At 41.8% G+C, this 25,667-nt stretch overlaps 5 protein-coding genes across 5 annotated transcripts; 4 read left to right on the forward strand and 1 right to left on the reverse strand.

The window, feature by feature from the left end:
- Positions 1–101: 101 nt before the first annotated feature.
- LOC134186696 (hairy/enhancer-of-split related with YRPW motif protein 1-like) lies at positions 102–2,459 on the reverse strand. Its single transcript, XM_062654718.1, has 5 exons — positions 2,336–2,459; positions 2,206–2,266; positions 2,044–2,148; positions 1,877–1,973; positions 102–1,170 (listed from the first exon to the last, which is right to left on the reverse strand). The coding sequence occupies exons 1-5, from the start codon at positions 2,392–2,394 to the stop codon at positions 392–394; spliced, it is 1,101 nt and encodes a 366-aa protein (XP_062510702.1). The 5' UTR covers positions 2,395–2,459; the 3' UTR covers positions 102–391.
- A 261-nt stretch (positions 2,460–2,720) lies between these two features.
- Positions 2,721–3,678, forward strand: LOC134186776 (mediator of RNA polymerase II transcription subunit 6-like). The gene has a single exon (XM_062654830.1). The coding sequence runs from the start codon at positions 2,733–2,735 to the stop codon at positions 3,507–3,509; it is 777 nt and encodes a 258-aa protein (XP_062510814.1). The 5' UTR covers positions 2,721–2,732; the 3' UTR covers positions 3,510–3,678.
- A 700-nt stretch (positions 3,679–4,378) lies between these two features.
- On the forward strand, positions 4,379–7,273 carry LOC134186760 (tumor necrosis factor alpha-induced protein 3-like). Its single transcript, XM_062654813.1, has one exon. It carries the CDS (start codon positions 4,437–4,439, stop codon positions 6,999–7,001), a length of 2,565 nt encoding a protein of 854 aa, XP_062510797.1. The 5' UTR covers positions 4,379–4,436; the 3' UTR covers positions 7,002–7,273.
- A 1,162-nt stretch (positions 7,274–8,435) lies between these two features.
- On the forward strand, positions 8,436–15,980 carry LOC134186320 (sestrin-1-like). The gene is made up of 13 exons (XM_062654249.1): positions 8,436–8,763; positions 8,880–8,945; positions 9,112–9,141; positions 9,293–9,463; positions 10,903–11,085; positions 11,357–11,518; positions 11,980–12,232; positions 12,291–12,415; positions 12,473–12,582; positions 12,635–12,740; positions 12,893–12,937; positions 13,141–13,215; positions 15,811–15,980. The coding sequence occupies exons 1-13, from the start codon at positions 8,491–8,493 to the stop codon at positions 15,895–15,897; spliced, it is 1,686 nt and encodes a 561-aa protein (XP_062510233.1). The 5' UTR covers positions 8,436–8,490; the 3' UTR covers positions 15,898–15,980.
- A 218-nt stretch (positions 15,981–16,198) lies between these two features.
- Positions 16,199–25,666, forward strand: LOC134186319 (uncharacterized). The gene is made up of 6 exons (XM_062654248.1): positions 16,199–16,817; positions 16,882–17,012; positions 18,474–18,642; positions 18,708–19,558; positions 19,623–20,427; positions 24,702–25,666. Exons 1-6 carry the CDS (start codon positions 16,709–16,711, stop codon positions 25,499–25,501), a joined length of 2,865 nt encoding a protein of 954 aa, XP_062510232.1. The 5' UTR covers positions 16,199–16,708; the 3' UTR covers positions 25,502–25,666.
- The last annotated feature ends 1 nt before the right edge of the window (position 25,667 follows it).

Below are 25,667 nucleotides of genomic sequence, written 5' to 3' on the forward strand. Positions count from 1 at the left end.
TGTGTGTGTGTGTGTGTGTGTGGTGTGTACGTGTGTGGGTGTGTGTGTGTGTGTGTTGTGTGTACATGTGTGTGTACATTGTGCATGTGTGAGTCAAAATATGCTCAACGTATGAAACCCATTTCTTTCCATACACATTACCTACGCTTCACATTACATCAATCGCTACACTTAGTTACACTACCTTCTCACTGTCGAGTGCTCGTAACGTCTTCATGTTCTCATTTGTAAAACTCAACTAAAATCCGACCGTACGTCTGAAAAACAGCTGAAAGTGACATGAAATCTCGTCAGACACGAGCTAGTTATGTATACTGTCCAACGACATTTTAAACTCACACACCTATACAATCCCCATACAAACACAGTCACCCACTCGTTTGTTATCCACTCATTTCCATGCGTTTGTGACATACGGTTGAGGCCAGTACGCGTAGTAGTTTCCCTGTGTTAGTTTCGGGGCGATCTGTGCACCAGGAATGGCGGGCTGACCCTGAGAGATGACGCCCAACGGCATTTCTGGTGTCGTCTGACTGCCGGCGATGGCCGCGTTTGCGATCAGAGCGATGGGGATGGATGATATGGACGGAGCAGTCGCCGTGATCGATTGTGTGGCGACTGCTTGACGTTCAGGCGAGAACACACTGACTGGTATGTACACGGGAAGTCCTTGATATGGGGCAGCGACCGAGCTCGTACCGGATGTCGTCGCCGGACCTGTAGGCATCGCCTTCGTTTCGGCACTCGCCGCTGCATCCACAGGCTGCACAATATCTCGCATCTTTGAGGTTGTTAGTCGACTGCTTTCAGCGACACTTGATATCAATTCCAACCCGTTCATCTCTTGTAGTGGATTGATGCCAGCGTTGAGGTTCATACCCGCAGTTACGGCAGCAGCGGCACACGATACGGATGGGGACGGGTAGACGGTGTCTGTGAGGACCGTCTCCTCGGCGGCGACCCGTTTTACGGGCGAATGAGGGTCGTTGTCCGATGCGTTGCTGGACGTGCACAGCTGCTTCGCTCGGTCTTCCAAGTGACCGACGAGTCTGACAAGAAGTGGATCCGTCGGATTGACGTCTTCGTTTTCGATGAGAAACCGCTTCGCTTCCTTGATGCATTCAGTGAAACCGACATCGTGGATACTCTCTAAGCTCATCTTGTGTTTATCTGCAAACAGCGTTTTAGTTCATGGTCTATAGGTAATTGACTGATGCATGTCACGTGACTAATAAATAGTCACGTGAATAATAACATGTCACGTGACTAACAAATAAACTGTCTAATAGCATGTCACATGACTAACCAATAAGTCACGTGACTAATCACATGTCACGTGAGTAACCAATAAACATGTGGCTAATAACGTGACTAACAAATAAGTCACGTGACTGATAAATAAGTCACGTGACTAATAACACCAGTTGAAAATTGGGGCGCAGTCAGTGTGAACACAGGTCAGCCAGCAAAACATAATACGGAATTACAGAAACAAACAACTAACAGTTTCTGTCTGTGTTACGCGTATTATTTAGTCAAACTCTACGTTGCCATGCAACGAAACTTTTTACCACGCACGTGCGGGGCATACGTCATTCGCGTGCACGTGCCCACAAGCAGGCGTTGTGATATGCGGGTGGTGTTACCCATTCATCGCGCGCACTCAACGCAAATACACACACTTCGACGAAAGCGGTGCGACCGCAAATACGCTAGCGAGAACGAACGCTCAACGGCTAAACAACGCAGCGAATGGAGCGAAGAAGAGCGAGACGCGTCGCCATGAAAGAATTCGAGTCACGTGAGAGTGGGATGCGTTTCGGCCATCAGTCACAAAAGCACGTGATGGCAGAGCGGCTTCATTCACGTGCCTCACCTTGCGAGCCGTTCTGAGCGACTTGCGTCGCCTGCTGTAGCTCCTTCAAATGGTCAATCGTCATCTGTAGGAGATCTACCTTGTCGTTGCGCACGCCCTGTGGAGACAGACGCAACATAAAACCCCTTACACTCTTTCACTCGCTCACAGTGCGACAATAACAAGACCTGGGATCTCTTACTAGCCGGCAGTATCGCTCTCAGCTCGTCTAGACTCTGATTGATGCGGTCGCGGCGTCGTTTCTCGATGATTTTGTGCGGCGTCGCTTGTTCCTGCGACACACAAGCGAATGCAGTGACTGGAGTTACTTGTTTGTCGTTGTTAGTCACCCCTGGTTTGCGTTTTCGTTGTGATTTCCTTCCCTCCGAGACGGGCATGTCGTTAGTTGACCTGCTAGTAACAATAGCATGTAAACACGTTGGGATTTCGCTGTGTGAATGTGGTGGATAGAGCGCTCGCCTTCTGTCCGCCCTCGTCGTGGTTTCATCACGAGACTGAGATGTATCCGCGGTTTCCATCCCTTCTAGCGTGGTGTGATCGCTCACTCAGTGCGACAGTAGTGTTGCCGGAACTGCCGTGACCGTCGTTGACCAATCACAAGCGGATATGGTTTGTGGAATCACGTGAGTTGTATACCACGTGATTGAGATGGCATTGCACCGATCGCATTCACACACAGAAAATGTTACTTTGGCTCGGTAGTGTATGTAAAGGTGATTATGAATAAATTAGCGTAAATAAAATAATTAAAAAAGGTTTTGCAATCGTGTGCTAAAGAAATAATCACGTGACAAGACTGCGTTGTGAATACACACGTGACTAAAGCACACGTGACTAAAGCACGCGCGTTACGGCAATGGCGGATCAGGATCGTTCTCAATTGACGTTGTCTTGGCAGGATAGTGCGTGGCTCCCTCATCTTAATTCATCCACGGCACTAGACTATTTCTCTCAGGAAAGCAATCCGTTTTACGACCACACGTGCAACAATGAACTCATCAAAATGCAACGTCTCGATCCCAGCCAATTGACGACGATGACGGGTATAGAATACGCTCTCGTGCACTCACAAGATCCGATACTGTACGTGATCAGAAAGCAACGCAGACTCTCTCAACATCAAGCTGTCACCCCATTGGCTGATTACTATATTTTGGCGGGAACTGTGTATCAGGCGCCAGATCTCTGTTCTGTTATCAACAGTCGTCTGTTGTCTGCATTGCATCATTTGCAGTTTGCGTTTGACGAATGTCGCTCGAAGGCTACATACGATCCTAAACGAGGCTACGGCTGGACGTTTCAGTGTGAAGGGAAGAAGAAAGAATCGGATGTGGCAAAAGATGAGGAACAGCAACAGAAAGTGTCTGTGTTTCAGAGGCATAGAGTTGATATGCTGCTTGGCAAACTGGCACATTCGTATCCTTCTAGAGTGGTTACCGGTCAACCTGGAGAAAAACCGGTGCCAACAGTTGGTAAAGGGGAGGCTAGTCAGAGAAATGTTAATGAGGACGAGGTTACTGCTGCGAATGACAAACAGCCACAGCAACAGAGTGGACAGGCGTTTGTCGATCAGACGCAGAAGAATGCACTCGACGACGCCAGGATTCCACCAGCTAAAAAGAAACGATTATAAGCACAATAGTTGATTAGAAACAAAACTATTATTATTAGGAGATAATATAATTACTGTAGAATAAATTTCAAACTAAAATGTGACATAATTTCAATTTCAATCACACCATTATTGCTGATGTCTGAGAATGACAAAGAAAGTTTCATTTCGTGGTATCACAATGAGGCCACCCAACCATGATTTTTGAAGAATTAAGTTGAAACGCACATCGACTAGAAAACTGTTTAGTTTCATACAGCTGTGCATGCAGCAGGGGAGCCGTCCAATTTAATTAATTAACTATACTTTTCCCTTACAACATGATCATGTTCTCACAATGTCATGTGGTCAAAGTCTCAGGTGAACGGATGTGTAAGATACAGTTTTACTTACCCTAGCGCCTTGCACCTGACCTAACTGATGATGTCATTACAGAGGAGGATCTAAAAACAAGTTTCCGAATCCATTTTCTGGAGTTCCTTGTACTGCCAAGCTTTCTAAGTACTCTAGCCATTAATTAAATACACGATCCACGTGTACTGTATATGTACAACACTAGATGTTGTGTAATAACGATTTGCGATGCGATCATAGATATGAAACGCTGCGTGACCATAAAATTTGTGACGTAATGCTAATGCATAACAAACGAATGACGGGAGTTACTCCCTAGACACAGAACCGAAATGCGGAAGCTCTAAATTGTCTTGATCTCGTCGTCAACGCGCCAGAAAACATTTCCCCGGTGGGACTAAAAAAGGGATTGCCGTTTTCGCTTTACACATTATGTCGCATGCATTGTTATTAGATGACGCGTGATTAACCAATCAGAGCGCATGACGACCGGGGACTCCCCCAGGGACGGATATTATTACTCATTACGTCGATGCCTTACCTTACGTATTGGCCAGCTAGACGTGAGTAGCTTATTCATCGCGATTGTTCGTCATGCTGAACCTACGTAGGAGTATATCTCACAATAACTTGGATGAGACAGAGAGGGCAAAGAAGGCCGTACAACTGAATTATGTTCGCGATGGGAATCCCCCAAGCTTCAAGAACGACTGCTCCTGGACGTCCATCATTGTACCGGACATACACGTACACACACGAGCCGAGAAGAAATTCATATCGGATGCATTGTTTGATGCGTACGTTCTGAGTGAACTCGAGAAATGTGGGGCCCTCAACTGGTGCGCAGGCGTGGCGGCTATGATGCCAGTACAGACATCTGGGGATGGCAACTGTTTGATGCATGCGGCATCATTGTTTATGTGGGGGTATCACGATAGGAGACTGGAGTTGAGAAGGGCCGTCTACGATGCTCTGGTGAAGGGAGCACGAGGGCATATTCGAGAACGATGGAAGAAGTTTCGTGAATATCAGAATAAGAATTGCTCGAATTCGATGGAGGTGTCGTTCGAGGAGACGACGTGGACCGAGGAGTGGTCACAGGTGGTCGACGTGGCTTGTCCTCGTTCGTTTGATCAACGATTCGATAGTCTCGAGGAAATACACATTTTTGTGTTAGCGAACGTTCTTTGTCGGCCGATCATCGTCATATCTCAGCACACACTCTATAGTGTCACAGGAGAGCCATTCCAACCGGTCACAATGGGGGGAATCTACTTGCCATTGCTTTGTGATTCGTTGCAATGTTGCAAGACGCCGATTGTGATCGGGTTTGCTAACGGTCACTTTTCTCCTCTTGTTTTTGTGCCTGAAGCAGCACAGGAGTTACCACAAGTTGTTCCTTTGGTTCGATCTGCTTTTACGTCTCTTCCTGTTCACTTTAAGTTTCAGAATGAGAGTTCCGAGAGTCTGCTTTCTGAGTATTTGGAGGTGACCGAGTTTGATGTTCCGTTGCCTAGTGGTGGGTTGAAAACAATTAATGTGGCTGCTTTCTTTCCTCATGCTCCACCACATCAAGACATTGTGAATGACTATATTGACCATCTTGTTACGCATCATCAACTTCTGCAGACTCAACAAGCTGCGGTATTGTCACCACAGAGGCTGCAAGTTTTGCCTTCGGCTCCTGCTCATGATGAGCTACAACAGCACGGAGGTCCACAGAGTCTTATTCACGATCAGTTCCCTAATATTCATCGTTATCATTGTCAGACTCCTGGCTGCCCCAATTATGGAAGTAAAGATCATAATTACCTTTGTTCCGAATGCTTTCATCAGCCAAGAATACTACTTCAAGGTGGTCAACGTTCTCAAAACCACTTGCCGTCCACAGTACCCAACGTTGGCAGTGAATTGCAACAGTTAAATCAAGCAATCAGATGTACCACAGTGAACTGCAACCGACCGCCTGATCCGCGTTTTTATCCTCACAAATGCATTGAGTGCCATGAGCGTGCAGTGTTCGAACAAAGTAGAAAAGAAGCAAACATGCACCATGAAAATGAGCGTATTTCTCAGTCTCATACAACTAGAGTTGTATATCCTGTTGAAGGTAAACCATCACCCAACATTCAGCAACTTCAAAATGCTCAAGGTCGGCGTTGTATTACTCCCGGCTGTCAGTGGTTTGCGGATCCTGAGCAAAGTGATCGTTGCTCGTCTTGCTTCGAAAGGTTTCTTTTGGAAGACACAAGACGGATGGATCAGCAGAGAGAAAGACTGACTCCGATGTTTACTGGCAATGAATCAGCCAACCATAGCAGTGAGATAAATGTTGAATTTCTGTTGGGCTCATCGGATGAGCCTCAAAACCAGTCACTACCAAAACAGGGCCCAATACATTCTCCTTTCACGAGGGAAGTCCCAGAAGTACGATTTCAGTGTCGTACTGAAGGCTGCACGAAGATGGGGAGTAACTACGACTACGGTTATTGTCAGGATTGTTTTGCGAAGTCAGTCGACAATTATCACACAACGAAGGAAGTTAGAAGATATTCAAAGAGTCCTTCGATCAGAAGAAACTCGTCTGCTCAATCGTTAACCGCCGCTCGAGTTGAGATTCCTCCTCGTTCCATGTCTGGTCCTGTAGATATCAGGACAGCAAATGGCAGTCCTGTCCCTTCGGACAACAAATGCCGCACTTGTAATTGCGAATTCTACGGAAATCCGGCGTTACACGGTTTTTGTAGTTCTTGTGCTAGAAAGTTTGGAGATGTGAGCAAATCACCGATACCAAGGCCAGTTGAAATGGAACCCGAGATCCCAAAAAGAGTCCAACCAAACGATCAGCCTCCTTCAGTGCCACCTCGACCACAACCGTCAAGGCGAGACATCTTCAACTACATTCCGTGTAAAACACACGGCTGTGCACGACTCCTTCTGAAGGATACACCACACGGTCTGTGTGATCGCTGTGCACAACAGGATCAGCATACTTGCAACTCGAGCACACCATCTTCCAATACGAAGGTTCAATCTCAAGCCGGTCAGTCGACCGATCAGTTGAAATGTCCCGTTCAAGGTTGTCACTTTTACGGAAGTCAGCAGTGTGCTGGTTATTGTTCTATACACTATTTTTCGCACGGACCGGGTGCTCGTTAGTGAAACAACGGGCAGTGAGCATCATTGAAGTTATCACAGTAACTTCAAAGACTAATCAGTTCAAGTTGATATCAACTATGTATTATACAGTAAACTTTACTAATTCTAAGATTGCCTGAGATGGTTGACATTTGGATTACTTCATGTTTAGTTATAAAATCAAGCAATGTATGTAGTGTTGTAGGTTGACCTAGAGTTAGTGTCTGACATTTTGTATTTGCTTTCAGTCGTTATTTGTGTCTTTGTTACAAATGAAGCTACTCAATCAGAAATCTGGATTCTTATATTGTACAAATTTGTTGCCCTGTTTCTGCATGTTTTGCTACACAAATGCAATGGAAGATGCCATGTGTACCAGACAAGCTCCATCTTATATCTGTCACATTGGCTTATACATGATGTCATCTGATTACCAACCAATCACCATCCTCGCATGTGATCTACACGCCTCAAACTCATGGCCCCAGTGTATAGTCAATTAATGCACGGAATTCCAATTATAATAGTGGGTGTGTTGTTTGTGGCTTCGATTTCTTCAAACAAGTACGGTATCCGTAGGCGCCTCGCGTTAGTAAGTAACACATCCAACGGAGTTTTCAGATCGTCTACTGAAACGCCGAGTCTTAGCTATACAATACGTATTTGTTGAAACCCTAGCTGCCATGGAAGTAAACATGCTAACTTCCAAGTAGTTTAGATTACATTTATAGGCCTGGTATAGGTAGTCGTCGTTTTGCGATCGTGATCAAGACAATTGAAATGTACAGTCTAGGTATGCACTCAGTTCCGACAGTGGTATGGTATTTACTGACATAGAAATTGATATCGGCAAACATTGACTATCAACAGTGTTAGATGCAGCACAGTGTAGTAAAGGATTGATTGTAGTATGGGACGTGTGAATAGTTGACTGTAAGTGGCATTCAACTCCTGAAGGTGTTTCTTGGTTGTCACGTACACACAGTCCCTAGCTACAATACAAAAGGATGGAGCGATGGAAGTTCATGAAGCTTTTTCGTCGCCGTTTGCTCACCTAAACGAATCGTTCTTAGACTCATCTGTAGTCGACACGGAAACGATTTTTAATTAAAGGTAGGTCCTATCATGAAACGTGGTCGTGGGGAGGAGAAGTTTGAGATTTGTGCGCACACACACACACACACACACACACACACACACACACACACACACACACCAAAAGCTCCACCCATATAGGACCACGCCCCTTTCTGTTGTGCGACCCGGATTAGAAGCCTCGCTTCTCTCGGCAATAATACAACTCTTTTTAACATTTGTAAGTATTGATAAAAACGTGTTTACGAAAATAATTTACGAAGAGGAAAAGCCTCATCTAATTCCAATGCGTATTAAAACGCGCTTCTGGACGTCGAGGCTACCACCGCCGTTTTGCAATCCAAGGCTCTGACGTCACGCATCTACCCGCGTGCGCATCACCAGGCAGCCAGAGCTTCTCCTATTTCCATCTCGCATGGCCGACGACGACGTCTACGACGACGACTTCGTCTGCAAGCTCTTCAGCAGTGGCATCGGCACGCGAAATGTCGCATCTCGTACGTCGGCCCTCGACTCGATCGCCCTGTGCCTGGAAACGTGGTCAACAGCCTGTCAGACGGCAAGCGAAGACAGACAGCGTGCACGAAAATTGTTGAGAGACTATCTGCCCACGCTATTGAGGCTATCAGACGTATGTCCGTTCGCCGACGTGTCAGTGAAGTGTCAGTCAATCCTCCAGTCCGCCGAGGTAACGCGATTGGCCAACTGTATGTCGTCTAGCAACTGAGTTGATACAGTGTGGCAGTCGGTTATTACTTACATGTGTGTGTGTTGCTAATCTGTTGCTACACTTTCTCTCATAAGGCGCGCGGAGTTCGAATTCCGCTACGAAAGTACGACGGACCGACGTCGTTCATCGCTAACAGCAAGGTAAGCGTGATTCTAGACTGTCTGGGATTCTGCCGCTCAACGCGCGGGTGGGCGTGTTGAAGGTGTGCGACCGTCGTGGCCAATGAGTGGCGTGCGCGTGTTTTGTAGCCACGCCTACTCGAACCACGTGCGTTCCAAAATGGCGTCTCATTGGTTGTTGCTCTAGGTCGTGCCGTTGAATACCGAAAACGAAGAGGTGAGTCAAGATAGCGATTATTCCACATTCTCGGATGCGATACCGCTTGCGTCCGATTTGGTCCGGTTGTGTGCAGTTTGGTCACGTGACTTAGCCACAAGACGCAAGCTTAATAGGTGCGTGGGTGTAATCATTGTGTGTCATGTCTCAGACTCATGAGCTTTTCGTGGAGGCGTTCTTGGTCGACAATCGTGTGACCAACATGGTCCGACTGATGGGATACCATCCGAGATATCTGACGTGTTTCCTTCGATTTCATACTTACTTGATGTTTCAAGACGGACCCTTGCCTCTGCACCTTCGACACTATATTGCTATTTTGGTGAGAGGATACTCAGTGTTGGTTTCTTTTGATTTTGTTTTTGTTCCAGTTTTTTGTTTGTCTTTGCTGCATTTGCTTAATTAACTGTGTTGTCTGCCCTGTTGTAGGTCTTTATGTTTGTTTGTCTGTATGTTTGATTGTCTGTTTGTATGTCTGTATGTTTGTATGTCTGTATGTTTGTATGTCTGTTTGTCTGTATGTATGTTTGTATATCTGTTTGTCTGTTTGTCTGTATGTTTGTTTGTCTGTATGTCTGTATGTTTATTTGTCTGTTTGTATGTTTGTTTGTCTATTTGTTTGTTTGTCTGTATGTCTGTATGTTTGTTTGTCTGTATGTCTGTATGTTTGTTTGTCTATGTTTGTATGTCTGTCTGTTTGTATGTCTGTTTGTCTGTTTGTCTGTATGTCTATTTGTATGTTTGTTTGTTTGTTTGTCTGTTTGTTTGTTTGTCTGTTTGTTTGTTTGTTTGTATGTCTGTATGTTTGTTTGTCTGTATGTTTGTATGTCTGTATGTTTGTTTGTCTGTTTGTTTGTTTGTCTGTATGTCTGTATGTTTGTTTGTTTGTATGTTTGTTTGTCTGTTTGTTTGTTGGTCTGTATGTTTGTATGTTTGTTTGTTTGTATGTTTGTATGTCGGTATGTCCATACTGTATTACCCCGCTTAGAAGGGCATGCCCTTATAAGTGAGGTTTAGCAGAGAGTGAGACCAAGAAATCCCACAACTAGAAGGGCATGTCCTTAGAGGTGAGGTAACCTCGATTATCCAGACAGTCAGCAAGTTAGCACTTTCACAATCTGCAACTTGCAGCATGGCTGCGTCTGTAGGAGTTGGAGTGTCTAACAGTGGAATTTGAAAAACGGTTACCATCAGCCGATTCTGATAAGAAAAGAAAACTGCCAGAACATACACATTGAACAGGAAGCTTGTCGTCATATAGAAGTACAATGAGTATGGTGGTAACAGAGCAAGAGCATCACAAGCTCGCAGTGTACAATACCCCAAACTGGGTGAAGAAAACGGAGGAGTTTGCGAACTGACAGAACCAGAAGAAGGCATTTGCACAGGCATCATAGATGGGAACGACCGAGATGAAGACGAGAATGAAGGAGAAACAGTGATTAGATGTAGAGTGGAAATCTGTAGCACGTGAAAAGCTATGCATGTGCTTTAGTGAGTAGATGTTGTGACTTAGTAGATCTGTGTTAGTGGGTAGTGTGTGTTTGAATGCATTGACATAGAACCGTGCATACATTGGCTGCAATGTTGAGTCATTCCCTCACCTAAAAGGGCATGCCCTTATACTCCGGGGTATACGGGCAGTCTGCTAAACCTCGTGCTGTAAAGGCATGCCAGGTAATACGGTATGTCTATGTCTGTGTGTTTGTATGTCTTCGTTTGTTGTCTGTCTGTAACTAACATGTTTGTGTGATTTTACAGGCTGCAGCCAGACACAGGTGTAGTTACTTGGTGAGTCTTTGTGAAATCAATTTCGTGAACTTAGGAGGAGACCCTAAATGGTTGGAGGGGTTAGAAAACGTTCCGCCCAAAATTCAAGCTCTAAACGACATCAACAACATTATATGCCATCAGCCGTGGCTCATTGCAAAGACAGACATAGAGGTGAGTGTATTGTGTCAGTGTCTACAGTCGTCTGTTGATTGTGTGTGTGTGTGTGTGTGTGTGTGTGTGTGTGTGTGTGTGTGTGTGTGTGTTTGTGTATGTCAATGTGTGTGTGAGTGTGTGTGTGTGTGTGTGTGTGTGTGTGTGTGTGTGTGTGTGTGTGTGTGTGTGTGTGTGTCACTGTGTGTGTGTGTGTGTGTGTGTGTGTGTGTGTGTGTGTGTGTGTGTGTGTGCTAGCATTTACATTGTGGCATTTTCTTGCTTTTTGTAGGCTCTTGTTCAGCCTGGTCCCAATGGTTGGTCACTCAGCGAACTGATGCACGCGGTTGTCATTCTGTGCCACTACCATTGCTTGTCTGGCTTTGCTCATGGATGTTGTCTTAATCCAGAAATTGACACAAAAGACGGACACATAATGAGACCACTGTCACAGGTGCAGTACATATACTACCATTACATACACTAACCAAATTAATATAATAAAAATACTAAATTATAATTAAATTAATTTTTATAAGTATATATAATATTATAATTTATATATACTTATAAATATTATTTATAAATAAAATGATATTAACATAATCCAGTGACAGAGTGCAACGTCAACGCCGTAGTGATAAGGTGGCCAGGTATAGAAAGCATCTTACAATACACTAGACTATTGTATTGGAGGGATGCATCTCACAGTACACTAGACTATTGTATTGGAGGGATGCATCTCACAATACACTAGACTATTGTATTAGAGGGATGCATCTCGCAATACACTAGACTATTGTATTGGAGGGATGCATCTCACAATACACTAGACTATTATAAGTTATTTATAGTTAATATTAATTTTTACAAATTATAATTTAATTAAGAAAGAAAGTCTATTGTTGTGCATAGGAGGTTGAGACTGACATATTGCCAAACGGCAGTCGGCGTTCGAGTGCGATTAGTTCTATTGGGTCTAGCATGCCATCAACACCTCGAGGTTCGCTTACATCCGAGGCAACACTCGCCGACGACGGCGACGACAGAGAATCAGAAGAAATAAGAATTCTTGAACATCTACGAGAGGAACTATCAGACGACGAAATGACAACAACCGAACTCGAACTGCAAGAGTTCGAGACTCAGTCGAAAGCAAGCGCCGAAAGTGAGCGAGTGTAAGCACACCGGAGGTTCGATTGTCATCGCAGTTTTATGCCTCGTAGTTACACCGAGTAGCGGTGGCACGTTACCCGCTAATGGATTAGCAAGATATATGGAAGAGCCAGAATTTCAACATCAAGATTTCACGCAATCGGGACTAAACACGTCGCGGACATTCAGAGTTCTGGTAGCTACTAGTTGATATAAATCTCAAGATTTGTGTAACAATTATATTCGACGTCAGGATTATTCGTGGGAGGACCACGGTTACTCGTTAGCCAATCGTCTCTATCCAGACGTTGGACAACTGTTGGAAGAGAAATTTCGTCTCACATCCGTTTTAACATATCAGACGTTAGTTGTGTGAATGTCTGTGTAAACACTCGATGCACGTTATTGTGTACAGGTTTGGATCGACGACAGACGTCGATACGTCAAGATTTCGTTGTGCTGTATGGAACTACATCCACTGCATAAAGGGAATATACCATGATGATTATCATTATGCTGAGGTGACATTGATACGTCAAGATTTATGTTGTGCACACGTGAGCGCGTGCGCACACACACACACACACGCACACACACATTCACACATTCACACACCATTACCAACAGTATGTGTGATGAGTAGGAAATTGTGGGTGAACATGGTGTGTTGCAGGTGAACAAGCTACTTAATATTCCGATCAAGAAATACATCAAATTGGTGAGTTAGTGTTGTGTGATGCGAATGTGTGTGTGTGTGTGTGTGTGTGTGTGTGTGTGTGTGTGTGTGTGTGTGTGTGTGTCACTGTGTGTGTCACTGTGTGTGTGTGTGTGTGTGTGTGTGTGTGTGTGTCACTGTGTGTGTGTGTGTGTGTGTGTGTGTGTGTTGGCTGAATGGTTGGTTGAGAGTTGGGGTTGGAGCAGGTGACGTGTTATCCGGAACGAGTGACTGTTACAGACTTCAGAGGTTTCATGAATATCCTCAGTCCTTCAGAAAAGGTGAGATAATTAAGATGAAGGATAATTTATTTATTTATACATTTATTTATTTATTTATACATTTATTTATTTATTTATACATTTATTTATTTATTATTTATTTATTTATACATTTATTTATTTATTTATTATTTATTTATTTATACATTTATTTATTTATTATTTATTTATTTATACATTTATTTATTTATTATTTATTTATTTATACATTTATTTATTTATTTATTATTTATTTATTTATACATTTATTTATTTATTTATTATTTATTTATTTATACATTTATTTATTTATTTATTATTTATTTATTTATACATTTATTTATTTATTTATTATTTATTTATTTATACATTTATTTATTTATTTATTTATTTATTTATTTGCTTACATATTTATTTATTTATTTATTTATTTATTTATTTACACATTTATTGAATAGAACCTTAAGGGGTGAAATTGCTTTCACTGTCTAACGTAAGACTCCCCTTACAGCACAGTATAATTACAGAGACCCAAATGCTCAAATACCAATGTTCTTAAAATATCCAAGTAAATGAACAAACATATCTATTTAATTAACAAAGATTTTTCACACCACTCCAAACTGTTTCTTCAACACCAGATCGAAGAAGATGCACAAATGACCAAGCGGCACAACTTGTGCAGGAGTGCTTGTATGCTGTAATTCGTTTTATCCATGAAAGATTGGAATACATCAAAACTGTTGTTTTCATTATATCCTCTAGAGCCAACCTCAACTGTGTGTATTGTTGCCCTCCACTTCTGTTTTTTCTCAAATACCTGGAAGAGACGAATATTTCGTCATTTTATCATGAGTTGCTTCTAAGTTGGTATCAAATGCTACTGTCAGTTCTAGAAAGTAAATTTTTTGGAGATGTGTATTCTAAACTGCAATATCTGGGCGAAGGGATCAGTAGTAATGTACCACCCTGATTTCAATCCAGATGTAATAAATTCATATATGGCGTTTAAAAGAGTTATTATGTCTCCAAGTGTAGCAGTATGATTCAGTTCAACTGGACAGTTGTTAAGAATGTGCAGGAGCGGCTGACCCATACCACACAAAGGGCAGGAATCAGACTTTGTCTTCTTCCATTGTTTAAGATTGACCTTGTGAGGAAGTGGTCTGAACTGCAGTTTACAGCAAACTTCATCACTCTGTTCGAGAGGCGAAGAACAACTTGACTCCAAATGTCGTCTTTATTCACAGAGCTGCAAGATTGAATTGATCCCTGATCCTTACAACGTACAGCATGTGTTAACCTCAGTTGATCATCACTATCTATCTGCACAAAGTTTTGGCTTCTCTTTACAGACGTAATAGCAATACTGTCAGACGGAAAGACCTTCGTTGTCAAGAGTCTGCACAACATGTGCAGCGTTGAATTTGAGATGTTCCATACTCATCCAATGCGTTGGCACTGATGCTTGACATCTATTTATTTACTTATTTATACATATACATTTATACATTTATTTATTTACTTATTTGTACATATACATTTATACATTTATTTATTTACTTATTTATACATATACATTTATACATTTATTTATTTACTTATTTATACATGTACATTTATACATTTATTTATTTACTTATTTATACATATACATTTATACATTTATTTATTTACTTATTTATACATGTACATTTATACATTTATTTATTTGTTTATTTATTTGTTTATTTATTTGTTTATTTATTTGTTTATTTATTTATTTGTTTGTTTATTTATTTGTTTGTTTATTTATTTATTTGTTTGTTTATTTGTTTGTTTATTTGTTTATTTGTTTAAAGGAGAACTTCCACCCTAATACAAGTTAATGTTTAATCAAAGTACTGAAATTGCCACAACTTCATTTGCACAACAACTTTGCCTATCAGAGACAAGAAGGCAAAGTTGGGAGCTTGTCACATGAGCATCACCATTAGATGATGACATACCAGTGTCTTACCTTCGCATGTCTCACAACAGCTGAAGAGAACAATGGAAACTACCCGTCTGTATAACTTTGAATCTGTAGAAATACTGGAAGTGTCAGAAAGTGAGTCTGATGCTAATGATGATGATGACCAAACACTTCTTGTCCCTGATATGTGTACGGGACAAATAGAAAACATCGACGACTGGTTTTGATCACTTGGTCACAAAGAGGTGATTAGTCATCATCGTCACTAGTGCCAGACTTACATTCTGACACCTTTCCAGTATTTCAAACAGGTTCAAAGTTATACGAATGGATAGTCTTCATCGTTCTCTTCAGTCGCTGTGAGAAATGCATGAAGGTAAGAGTAAGACACTTTTAAGTCATTGTCTAAGATGGCAGCACGTTCACTTCAGCCTGCATATTTTATTTTGTTGTTTATTTTTATTTCTTTATTGGTGTGTGTGTGTGTGTGTGTGTGTGTGTGTGTGTGTGTGTGTGTGTGTGTGTGTGTGTGTGTGTGTGTGTGTGACTGTGTGTATGTGAGTGTGTGCGCATGTGTGTAATATATCTATTATGTATTAATTATATATTTTATAATTTATTTTTTGTCTGTAGTTTTGTAGCGATTGTACACATTTGTGTAGGTTCATCTCAATCTTCTTCTCCTGGAAGCGAGATTACAAGCAGAACTTCTCTATGTTCTTCGTGCCATCATGCAGCATATGACATAACTCAAGCATGATAATTTGTTTAGTTATATAAATATTTGATTTAATAATTATATATAATAATAATAATATATTGTGTTCTATCAGCAACGTGTCAGTACAGAGTAGACATGGACATGCGTAGGTGTATACATTTTTTAACTAAAAGTAAAAAATTAAAAGAAATATTAAAAATAAATACATATAAATGTAAATACATAATAAATTAAAATAAATATTAAATATAAATACATAATAAATAAAAATTAAAAATAAATATTAAATATAAATACATAATAAGTAAAAATTAAAAATAAATATTGAATATAAATACATAATAAATAAAAATTAAAAATAAATATTGAATATAAATACATAATAAATAAAAATTAAAAATAAATATTGAATACAAATACATAATAAAAATAATTATTAAAAATAAATATTAAATATAAATACATAATAAATAATAATTAAAGTAAATATTAAATATAAATATTAAATATAAATACATAGTTAATAAAATTAAAATAAATATTAAATATAAATACATAGTTAATAAAAATTAAAATAAATATTAAATATAAATACATAATAAATAAAAATTAAAATAAATACATAATTAATAAAAATTGAAATAAATACCTAAGACAAATAACAAAATAAAACAAATAGATAATACATTAATTTATTATAATCTATTTTAATATTTATGTTAGGCACATGACTTAAATACGCCGCACGTGACTTAAAAATCATTGGGTACCTAGAGTCTAGTGCCCGGATACTCGTCAGGTTTCCCCAGTAAATTTACTTCTCCGAGTGTACAGTTACAATGAGATGTCCCAAATGCAACCAAATAGTGGAGGACGAGGAAGCCCTTGCAGTACACTCGATTACGTCATGCAAGGAGCTTCCACAATCAAGCGGACCGTCAGTGCGAGGCACGGTCACTCAACACAAAATTTTCCCTGCGGTTCGATGTTGTGTATTCATTCCTGTTGTTAGATCGTACGTCTCCAATTACGACAAAGCCTACAGAGTCGCGATCGGTCAACGTCAGAGTGAGTTTCGTGTGGACGAAATCTCTAGCCACCGATGAGAGAGTTATCGTTTTGATGGGCAGTGTTTTCGATCAGGTTACTGTTAGTCTACGTGCTGTTTGGTTGCTGATGTTGTACGAGTGCGCTCAGATGTAAATTTGAGGGAAATTTTTGGTCCCGCCGTCGTTGTTCAATCCGGGATCTATAGGGGCGGAGAATCAAGTTTACTGTACGTCATACGTACGTACAATTTAGAATGGTTGATATAAATATGACACGTGACAGGGCTAACACGTCAAAATTGTACATTGAAGTGATTGTATCTTCAGGAGTGTTTGCTCAACTGTAAACTTTTTGTTGGCAAATAGTGACTGAGCATGGTGGCAACAGAGTGGCCATTGGTGCTAAAGTAGCCCTGATATCGATGTAGGCTGTTTCTTCCGGGAACAGAGATGGAGAAAACATCTGTGTCAGTAGTGTGTGTGTGTGTGTGTGTGTGTGTGTGTGTGTGTGTGTGTGTGTGTGTGTGTGTGTGTGTGTGTGTGAGGCTCAATTGGTTAGAGAGTGCGTTTGGAGAATGGAAACATTCGGGACCTTGCAGGGTTGCAAGTTCAAGTCACAGTGATAGCGAGCTATGGCATAATTTTCTTGGGCAACAAACTCACACACGATTGTCTCTCTCGACTCAGGAGTATGAATGAGTACCTGGTCATTGACTGGGGTGGCAAAGGCCCCTGACTGTGACAAAGTTCATCAGCCACTGGGGTCTGGGTGGGACTTTGGGTGCCCACACCACAGTTGGCATCGCAGTCGGTGCTCCTGCGAGCACGTGGTCGACTCCAGGAGATTGCTTAGCACAGCCCTTAGCTCCTGCTTAGTGTTCAGGAACCCAGCCATCTGGCTGGGGTCATTACCGTTTAACGGCATCTCCTTATCCATGTGCCTTTTTTGTGAGTGTGTCTGTGTCTGTGTCTGTGTCTGTGTCTGTGTCTGTGTCTGTGTGGTGCGATAGCTCAGTTGGTTAGAGAGTCATCTTATGGAGTGTTTACATCCGGGACCGTGAAGGGTTGCAAGTTTAAGTCACAGTGATGGCGAGCTATGGCATAATTTCCTTAAGCAAGAAACTAACACACATTTGCTTCTCTCAACTCAGGGGTATAAATGAGTACCTGGTCATTGACTGGGGTCCTAAGCGGCCATCGGCTGTGACGTGACATCAGCCACTGGGGTCCTGGTGAGACTTCGGGTGCTCACACCACAATTGGCTTTACAAGTCGGTGCTCCTGCGAGTGCCTGGCTCTGCTCCAGGAGTTTGCTAGCGCAGACCCAGAGTTCCCTGATTAGTGCACAGGGCCCAGCTTAACAGCTGGGGGCGTGACCTCTGAGAGGCAACTCCTGACATTTAGGATAGTTTAGGTGTGTGTGTGTGTGTGTGTGTGTGTGTGTGTGTGTGTGTGTGTGTGTGTGTGTGTGTGTGTGTTTGTGTGTGTGTGTGGATGTTGGCTAACAACATTTGCATATAATGTTTAATCAATTTGGAATATCATGTGATGTTAGGTACCTCTTGGGTTGGTAGCTGGGACAGAATCTTTCCGGTCTGCTGGGATTGAGGTGGCAACAGGAACATACAGTGGTTGTCAATTGATTGTTAAAGGAGGGCCTTATGAGACAAAACCAATCACAATCAGCAATGACGGACAAATTATACAAATTCGGCTATTACATGGTTGGTACAGTACAGCATGCACTTTCTGTGTTCTCATTGCTAGTGAATTCTTACTGTTTGTTTAGATGAAAGTCGTTATGGTGATCACATGTCATCTCACCAAACACGATTGGGCACCGTGATTCCACACACACACAGTCGTCACATGTCTCTGTCTGAAGACACGGGAGAGTTTAGTGGAGCAAGTCACAGGTTTATTGCTGGAGATGTTTATGAGCGGCAACGATCATATCAAGGACATCAGTTTGACGCACTTCATGAGGGTCATATAGCAAGTCATTTGCCTTATCATCGCCACTCGTTGCCGGCTAATCAGTCGTTTATGCAGCATGCACACTCTGTTGATAGATACTCTTCATTTGATGTCACACGTTCGGGCAGACATTTGGGCTCCACTGATGTGGTATATACTGGTGATGCTCATTATTATCAACAACCCAGTAGGAGGGAAGGGGCAGCTTATTCTGGTGGATCAAGATTTCAGTATGATACATCTTCTTCTACTAATGTAGACTACTCGAAGAGCAGCAGACAGAGTGCCAGTGAGTTGACCTTGCACAAGGATCAGCCTGCTGCTAGAAGTTTGCCTGACCAACAATCATTTGGCTTTACATCTCATCATCGGTTTCATGGTGATGAAGTGAGGTACGAGAGAGATGTGCAATCTATTCGAAGCGAGCACCCACAGTCTGATGTTGTGAGGATGAGGCAGCAGCAAGAGATGTATGGTCATCGTCACATTCATTATCCCCCCATTGAAGGACCTCAAAGCCTGTCATATTCTGGAGGACAGGAATATGTTAAGTCGCCATCGTCAGCCCCTCATTCGATTGAATCGTTAAGTAAGAGCAAGTCTTTTCATGGAGACGAAGGTATGGATGCTGATCGTATGTTGGCTGATGACAATGTGTTCAAAGTAACACGAGTTCATTGTATTGTCTTTAGTTATTGTTTGTCATTCATTGTATTGTTTGTATTAGAATATGTCTGCTGAGATTCAACAATGTCGTGCTCGTGAAGACCAACTACTACAGCGTGGAAAAGATCTTGAGTTAGCTATCAGACAGAAGGAGCAATTACTTTGTGAGAAAGATGCCGAGGAGCAACATCTTCAAGCTACAGTTGTAGATCTGCAGAGACAGAATCAGGCTTTACAGGATGACGTACGTAGCGAGCAGAAGAAAACCATCAATTGTATTGAAAACTTTCAGGTGGTTAATAGTGAACTAGAACGAGTACGAAGGGAAAATGCAGACTTGAATGTTAAACTGAAGAATTGTGAGGAGACGTTGCAACAGAAGCAAATGACGTTTGATGATTTCAATCAACGTAACATTCAACTGCAAGAGAAAGTGACTCATCTTGAGAGTGAGTGCCATGACCTTCAAGTGAATAAGGAAAAAGTCAGTGAATACGAGAATAAGCTGCTGGTTGACTTAGAATCCTCACGAGGTGAAGTACAACATTTGCAGATGGATAATGAATCGTTAAATGAGCAGCTTGTGGACAAAAAAGCTGCTGAAAGTTCACGCATTGTGGAACTGGAAAAGCGTCTACGACAACTAGAGTCTCAACTACTGGAAGAAAATGTACAACAACATCAGCAAGGGAATCAATGTGAGGAACAGGGACAACAGTTGGAGTCACAAGACCAGGATGTGGTTTATTTACGAGAAGAAATGACTCGTATTCAACAGCAATTAAACAACTTTTGTCACGTCGTGAGTATTCAACTCGATGAATTACAAGTTGGTGGTAAGAAGTTGGGATCAGGATTGTATGGAGGTGATATGACATAGTCATGTGGTGCATAGTGACACACACACACACACACACACACACACACACACACACACACACACACACACACACACACACACACACACACACACACACACACACACACACGGTGGAGTAAGTGGTCGACACGACTAAACTCATTTATGGCTTTGCTTGTGTCTCCAAAGACCAATGCGTGCCGTGCAGGAGCGTCCACAAACATTGCATGTGAAGTTCCCACTCTTAGAGATCATCTTTCGTTTCTGCCTTTTTTGTTGGAGTGTTTTCAAACGTTGGTCTTCAAAATGATTTAAGATTTTGTGCAATAAGATCTCCACAGAGATCTGTCTGACACATAGCTTTGCCAGTTGGATGTATCAACATTACAGGATTTCAAATTGGATTTCAATGTGTCTGTAAAGTGCAATTTCTGACCACCTGCTGTTCTAGAACCTTCCTTCAGCTGACCATAAACACTGCCCTTGGGATTCTATCATCCTATTTTTCTTATTTGAACAAGACGGCCACACCATCAAAGTTGAGCATGTAGTCAATTCCAGGCATGTTGCATTTCTTCAGAACCTCGGTATTGGGTATCATGTCTTGCCATTTTATATTTCCAATTTTGCGAAGACATTGCATGTGGAATTGGTCAAGCTGTTTAATGTGTCTTCTATATAATGTTCAAGTCTCACAACCATAAAGTAAAGTGGTGATCACAACTGCTTTGTAAACTTGGACCTTAGTGGCTGTGGTTATGCCATGTTTATTCCAAAGGCGTCTAGTTATCTAGTTAGGTTGCCAAGGCAGCACCAGCTCTACTCAGACGCATTGAAATATCATTATCGACAACAATGTTTTGAGACAGAGTACTTCCTAAATAAGAAAACTTGTCAACTGATGTCAAAAGAATGTCATACACTTTTACAACAGGAGGTGTGTAAGAAGATCCAGGTTTTGGTTGGTACAAGACTTGGGACTTCTTGAGATGTACAGTAAGCCCAAAACGTTGTGCAGCGTTTGAAAAACAATCCATAATGAATTGAATATCCTCTATGGTGTGCGCGACAAGGGCACAATCATCTGCAATGAGCAGGTCACGTATGATAATGTCACTGACTTTAGTTTTTGCATTGAAGCAACGGAGATTAAAAATCAGAGTGCGTTTGAAGGTAAACACCTTTATCGCAATTCTTGAAGGCAACATGTAAAATGACAGAGAAAAAGATGTTAAATCACGAAGGTGCAAGAACGCATCCTTGTTTAACACCATTAGTGACTGCAAAGGACTTGGAAGAAGCTCCACTGTCAATGACGCTAGCTGACATATCGTTGTGAAATGATCTTATGATATTGACTAGATTGCACAGACAGCCTATTTTACCGAGTAGTCTCCATAAGAGATTTCTGTTGACAGAATCAAATGCTTTTGCTGACAGATCTACAAAAACTATGTAGAGGTCTCTATGATGTTCACGACATTTTTCTTGAAGTTGTCTAGCAGTAAAGATCGTGTCGGTAGTTCCCCGACCTGAATGAAAACCACACTGAGTTTCTGGCAATATATTGTCAGAGGCATGTTTGCTTAATCTATTCAAAATAATCCAAGCCATGATTTTCTCAGCAGTGGATAGAAGTGAAATGCCACGATGATTGTCACAAATTGAGCGGTCTCCATTATGTTTGTATAAATGGATTATGGTAGCATCTTTGAGGTCTTTGGGAACCGCTTCATGTTGCCAAGTAAGACTGTAGAGTTGAGTTAGTTTTTCTACCAAAATTCTACCACCATGTTTAAATATTTCAGCTGGAAGGCCATCCAACCCACATGCCTTTCCAGATGGCATTTGCTGAATTGCATCAGTAAACTCATCTACATGAGGAGACGTTGCTAAATGATCTTCACATGCCAGCTGTGGAATGTCAACTGACACCATATCATCAACGACAGAAGGACGATTTAGTTCTAGACTGAAGTGATCAGCCCAACGCTGAAGAATGTCCTCGTGTTTAGTAAGCAGAGTTGAGCCATCATGAGAGAAAATAGGTGTTGTACTCCTAGACTGTGGACCAAGAACTGATTTTAAACCAGAGTAAAATTGCTTCCTGTCATGTTTGTTGGCTGCTGCTTGTAGATCTTCTGCTTTCTTCATCCACCAGTTTTCTTTCAGTGAACGTAATTTAGCTTGCACACTCTGACACATGCTGATATAAGCTATTTTCTTAGCAGTCAAAGATTATCCCTGATCCACCCAAGGTGTGCTTCCCTCATGCTGTCAAGGAGAGGCTGAATTGTAGATTTATTTAAGTCAAACCAATCCTGATGTTTGCGTTTGGTATGACCTAAAATGTCAGATGCACATTGAAAGGTCTTTGTTTTCAAATCGGTCCAAGAGCAGTCAATGTCAGATGATTCTGTCATACCAGCCAACGAATACTCTATTTGATCTTGAAACTGACTTCTAATGTCTTTGATGAACAGTCGTTTAACCCACAACTTTTTAGTAGGCATCAAGCGTTGCCGATGTTGCTGGGGCTTGATGACAAGAGATGTGGTGCACCTCACAAGCCGATGATCTGACCAACTACTAGAACCCCTCATCACTCGAGTTTGTCTGACATCACGCAGATCACGTTGTCGCATAATGATGTAGTCCAGAAGATGCCAATGATGTGAACGTGGATGCATCCATGTTGTCTTGTACTTGTTGGATTGTTGAATGATGGTGTTTGTTATAACTAGATTGTACTGAGTGCAAGTAAGTACTGAGAAGCAGTGTCCCATTGGAATTTCCCTTCCTACACTATGAGGACCAATTACTTTACACCATGATGTATAGTCCCGACCAACGCAAGCATTAAAATCTGCAAGAAGGAAAATTTTATCTCTTCTTGGCATTGAGTCAATAACATTTGTCAATTTTTCATAAAACTCTTCCTTGAGGCATCTGAAGCTTGTAGAGTCGGTGCATATGCACTAATGAGAGTGGCATATCGCCCATGAGGAAGATTTAGAGGTAGTAACATTAGACGGGAATTGATACTGTTAGGTAGGAACTCAAGTTTACGTACAATGCTGGATTTTATTGCAAAACCAACACCTGCTTGTTGAGGTTTACCAACGGGGACACCTGATGAAAAGAAAGCGGTGCCAGCACCGACTTCGTCAAAACTTTGTTGACCAGAAAGATGGGTCTCACTCAGTCCTGCAATATCAATATTACAGCGTGTAGTTCTCTAGCGATAACTGCAGATTGACGCTCAAGATTGACATTATTTTTGTTTCGTAAAGTTCTTACATTTGATGTTGTAATCGTCGACTTCAATCATTCGTTTTCTCTTTTCTTTCGACCGCAAATTGAATGCCCGTTGACCACGGTAAGCCAGCAAGGTTTGTACGGAGTAAACTTTCTTTAGGGATCCTTTTCTCTCCCCTTCTCCTATTGGAGAGAGCAGTGCTATCCCTGAATAGGGCTGCTCTGACACTTAGGTAGGACACGAACTGTGCTGTTACTCCGATTCAGCAACAGAACGGCTATCACACCTGAACCGCCAACGTGCATGGTCGTAGCTAAAGGCTTCCATTGCCATTCTACAACTGCCCCTGTCACCACTTGCCCATTGCCGTTGGACTTGAAGAAAAGAATAGATAAAGACACAGACAAAACAAGTCACCATAGAAGAACCTGCAAACTAGAATGGATTATAGTGAAATGAGCGTGTACAGAACTGATTCCACTCTCTCCTCCAGTACGTGCTATATGTTGACAGGTGTAAGACTACAACATGCCAAACAACATGTATGGACGCAGTAAGCTGACCAGAAAACTAAAACCACAAAAATTAGTAAACTGCTCTTTAGAGCCAAAGTGACCACAGCTGCTTACAGATACTGTGCTGAATTGCTATGAACCAAATCGGACTTTGTAGCAACAGCCTATTTATGGCGGCTGCACTCGCCATGACCAGTGTTGTCATAGAGAATCTGTGACATTTTATAGAGATAACACTGTCACCTGTTATCCCATCACTCTCTGATAACACTGTCACCAGATTGTTCGCGACTGCTTATTCGTTAGGCTAAGGCCTGCTTATTTCACAGCTAACTGTTATATCTAAGGTTTGTTCCACAATCCGCAACCTGTCGACGCACTCGATAGCAGATGGTGCTGCTCCTGGGAATAAACCTTATACTCCGACACACACACACACACACACACACACACACACACACACACACACACACACATAACCTTTTCTTTAATTTTTCTCATTTGCAGTTGTTCAAGTTGGTCGCTGGCATGGCAATGATGTTGCTGTCAAGACATTTCATGAGAGCTTGAGAGTTTCTGGACCGGGACTCATCTTGTTGAGAGAACTGCGCATTTGTAGTCAGATGCATCATCCTAACATCGTCCCAATCTTCGGTATTGTAGTAGTCAATGATGTGCCTTTTCACTTGGTGACAGAACTGCTTCAAGGCTCACTGAGTGATCTATTAAAGGCAGCACGTAATTCTAGGCACTCGTTGTCATTCAGAGAGCAAGTAGATGTGGCTGCAGACACAACAACCGGTATCATGTACATGCACAGTCTTTGTTCTCAGCCGTACATTCATTGTAATATTAGCCCCACAAATGTGATGATTACGCGAGACATGAGAGCCAAAGTGGGAGATCTTGGGACTAGTCACGTGACCAACAGCACCAAATCACTCGATGCCTCAAGCTCGGTGTACATTGCACCTGAGCAAGTTTCTACTGTGCAAGGAACATCACATAGTAGCAAGTCTGATGTCTACAGTTTGGGTGTGACATTGATTGAGTTCTTCACAGGGCTGATGCCAATACCTGCTGAGAGTCAGACTCAGGTTCATCATGTGGAGAACACTGAGCTAAGGGACTTGTGCATACAGATGACACACATGGAGCTGGCTGAACGACCGACAGCTGCAGACTGTCTAGACATTCTAATGAGACAGAAATCAAAAGATCTTTATAAGATGCTGTTTGGTAGAAGACTCGTACGAGGGAGACTGGAAGGCGAAGAGATGAGTATTGTTGATGTCGGATTGATATGACAGTGACGCTATGTTTTAGTAGCAGATGGGCTTGGAGCAATGTGCAGGCATTTTTGTAATGGCTATTGATGTGCGCATGCGTACACAGTTTTTAGTTATAATTGCATCATTTTAGCTGTACATATGAGCCATTGAAAATTTTGGACTTTGTAAAGTCACACGACTA

This window comes from Corticium candelabrum, chromosome 11 (assembly GCF_963422355.1).
Source record: "Corticium candelabrum chromosome 11, ooCorCand1.1, whole genome shotgun sequence".
NCBI lineage: Eukaryota > Metazoa > Porifera > Homoscleromorpha > Homosclerophorida > Plakinidae > Corticium > Corticium candelabrum.

Excerpts from the sequence above, each read along its gene's own strand:
- LOC134186696 (XM_062654718.1), bottom strand. The coding sequence starts at position 2,394 with ATGGAAACCGCGGATACATCTCAGTCTCGTGATGAAACCACGACGAGG. Across the intron at positions 2,267-2,335 it reads ACGACGAGGGCGGACAGAAG|GTCAACTAACGACATGCCCG; the intron begins GCGAGCGCTCTA and ends TGTTACTAGCAG. Across the intron at positions 2,149-2,205 it reads AACGAAAACGCAAACCAGGG|GAACAAGCGACGCCGCACAA; the intron begins GTGACTAACAAC and ends TGTGTGTCGCAG.
- LOC134186776 (XM_062654830.1), top strand. The coding sequence starts at position 2,733 with ATGGCGGATCAGGATCGTTCTCAATTGACGTTGTCTTGGCAGGATAGT.
- LOC134186760 (XM_062654813.1), top strand. The coding sequence starts at position 4,437 with ATGCTGAACCTACGTAGGAGTATATCTCACAATAACTTGGATGAGACA.
- LOC134186320 (XM_062654249.1), top strand. The coding sequence starts at position 8,491 with ATGGCCGACGACGACGTCTACGACGACGACTTCGTCTGCAAGCTCTTC. Across the intron at positions 8,946-9,111 it reads CGTTCATCGCTAACAGCAAG|GTCGTGCCGTTGAATACCGA; the intron begins GTAAGCGTGATT and ends TTGTTGCTCTAG. Across the intron at positions 9,464-10,902 it reads GACACTATATTGCTATTTTG|GCTGCAGCCAGACACAGGTG; the intron begins GTGAGAGGATAC and ends GTGATTTTACAG.
- LOC134186319 (XM_062654248.1), top strand. The coding sequence starts at position 16,709 with ATGAGATGTCCCAAATGCAACCAAATAGTGGAGGACGAGGAAGCCCTT. Across the intron at positions 17,013-18,473 it reads TGGGCAGTGTTTTCGATCAG|GTACCTCTTGGGTTGGTAGC; the intron begins GTTACTGTTAGT and ends ATGTGATGTTAG. Across the intron at positions 19,559-19,622 it reads CTGATGACAATGTGTTCAAA|AATATGTCTGCTGAGATTCA; the intron begins GTAACACGAGTT and ends TGTTTGTATTAG.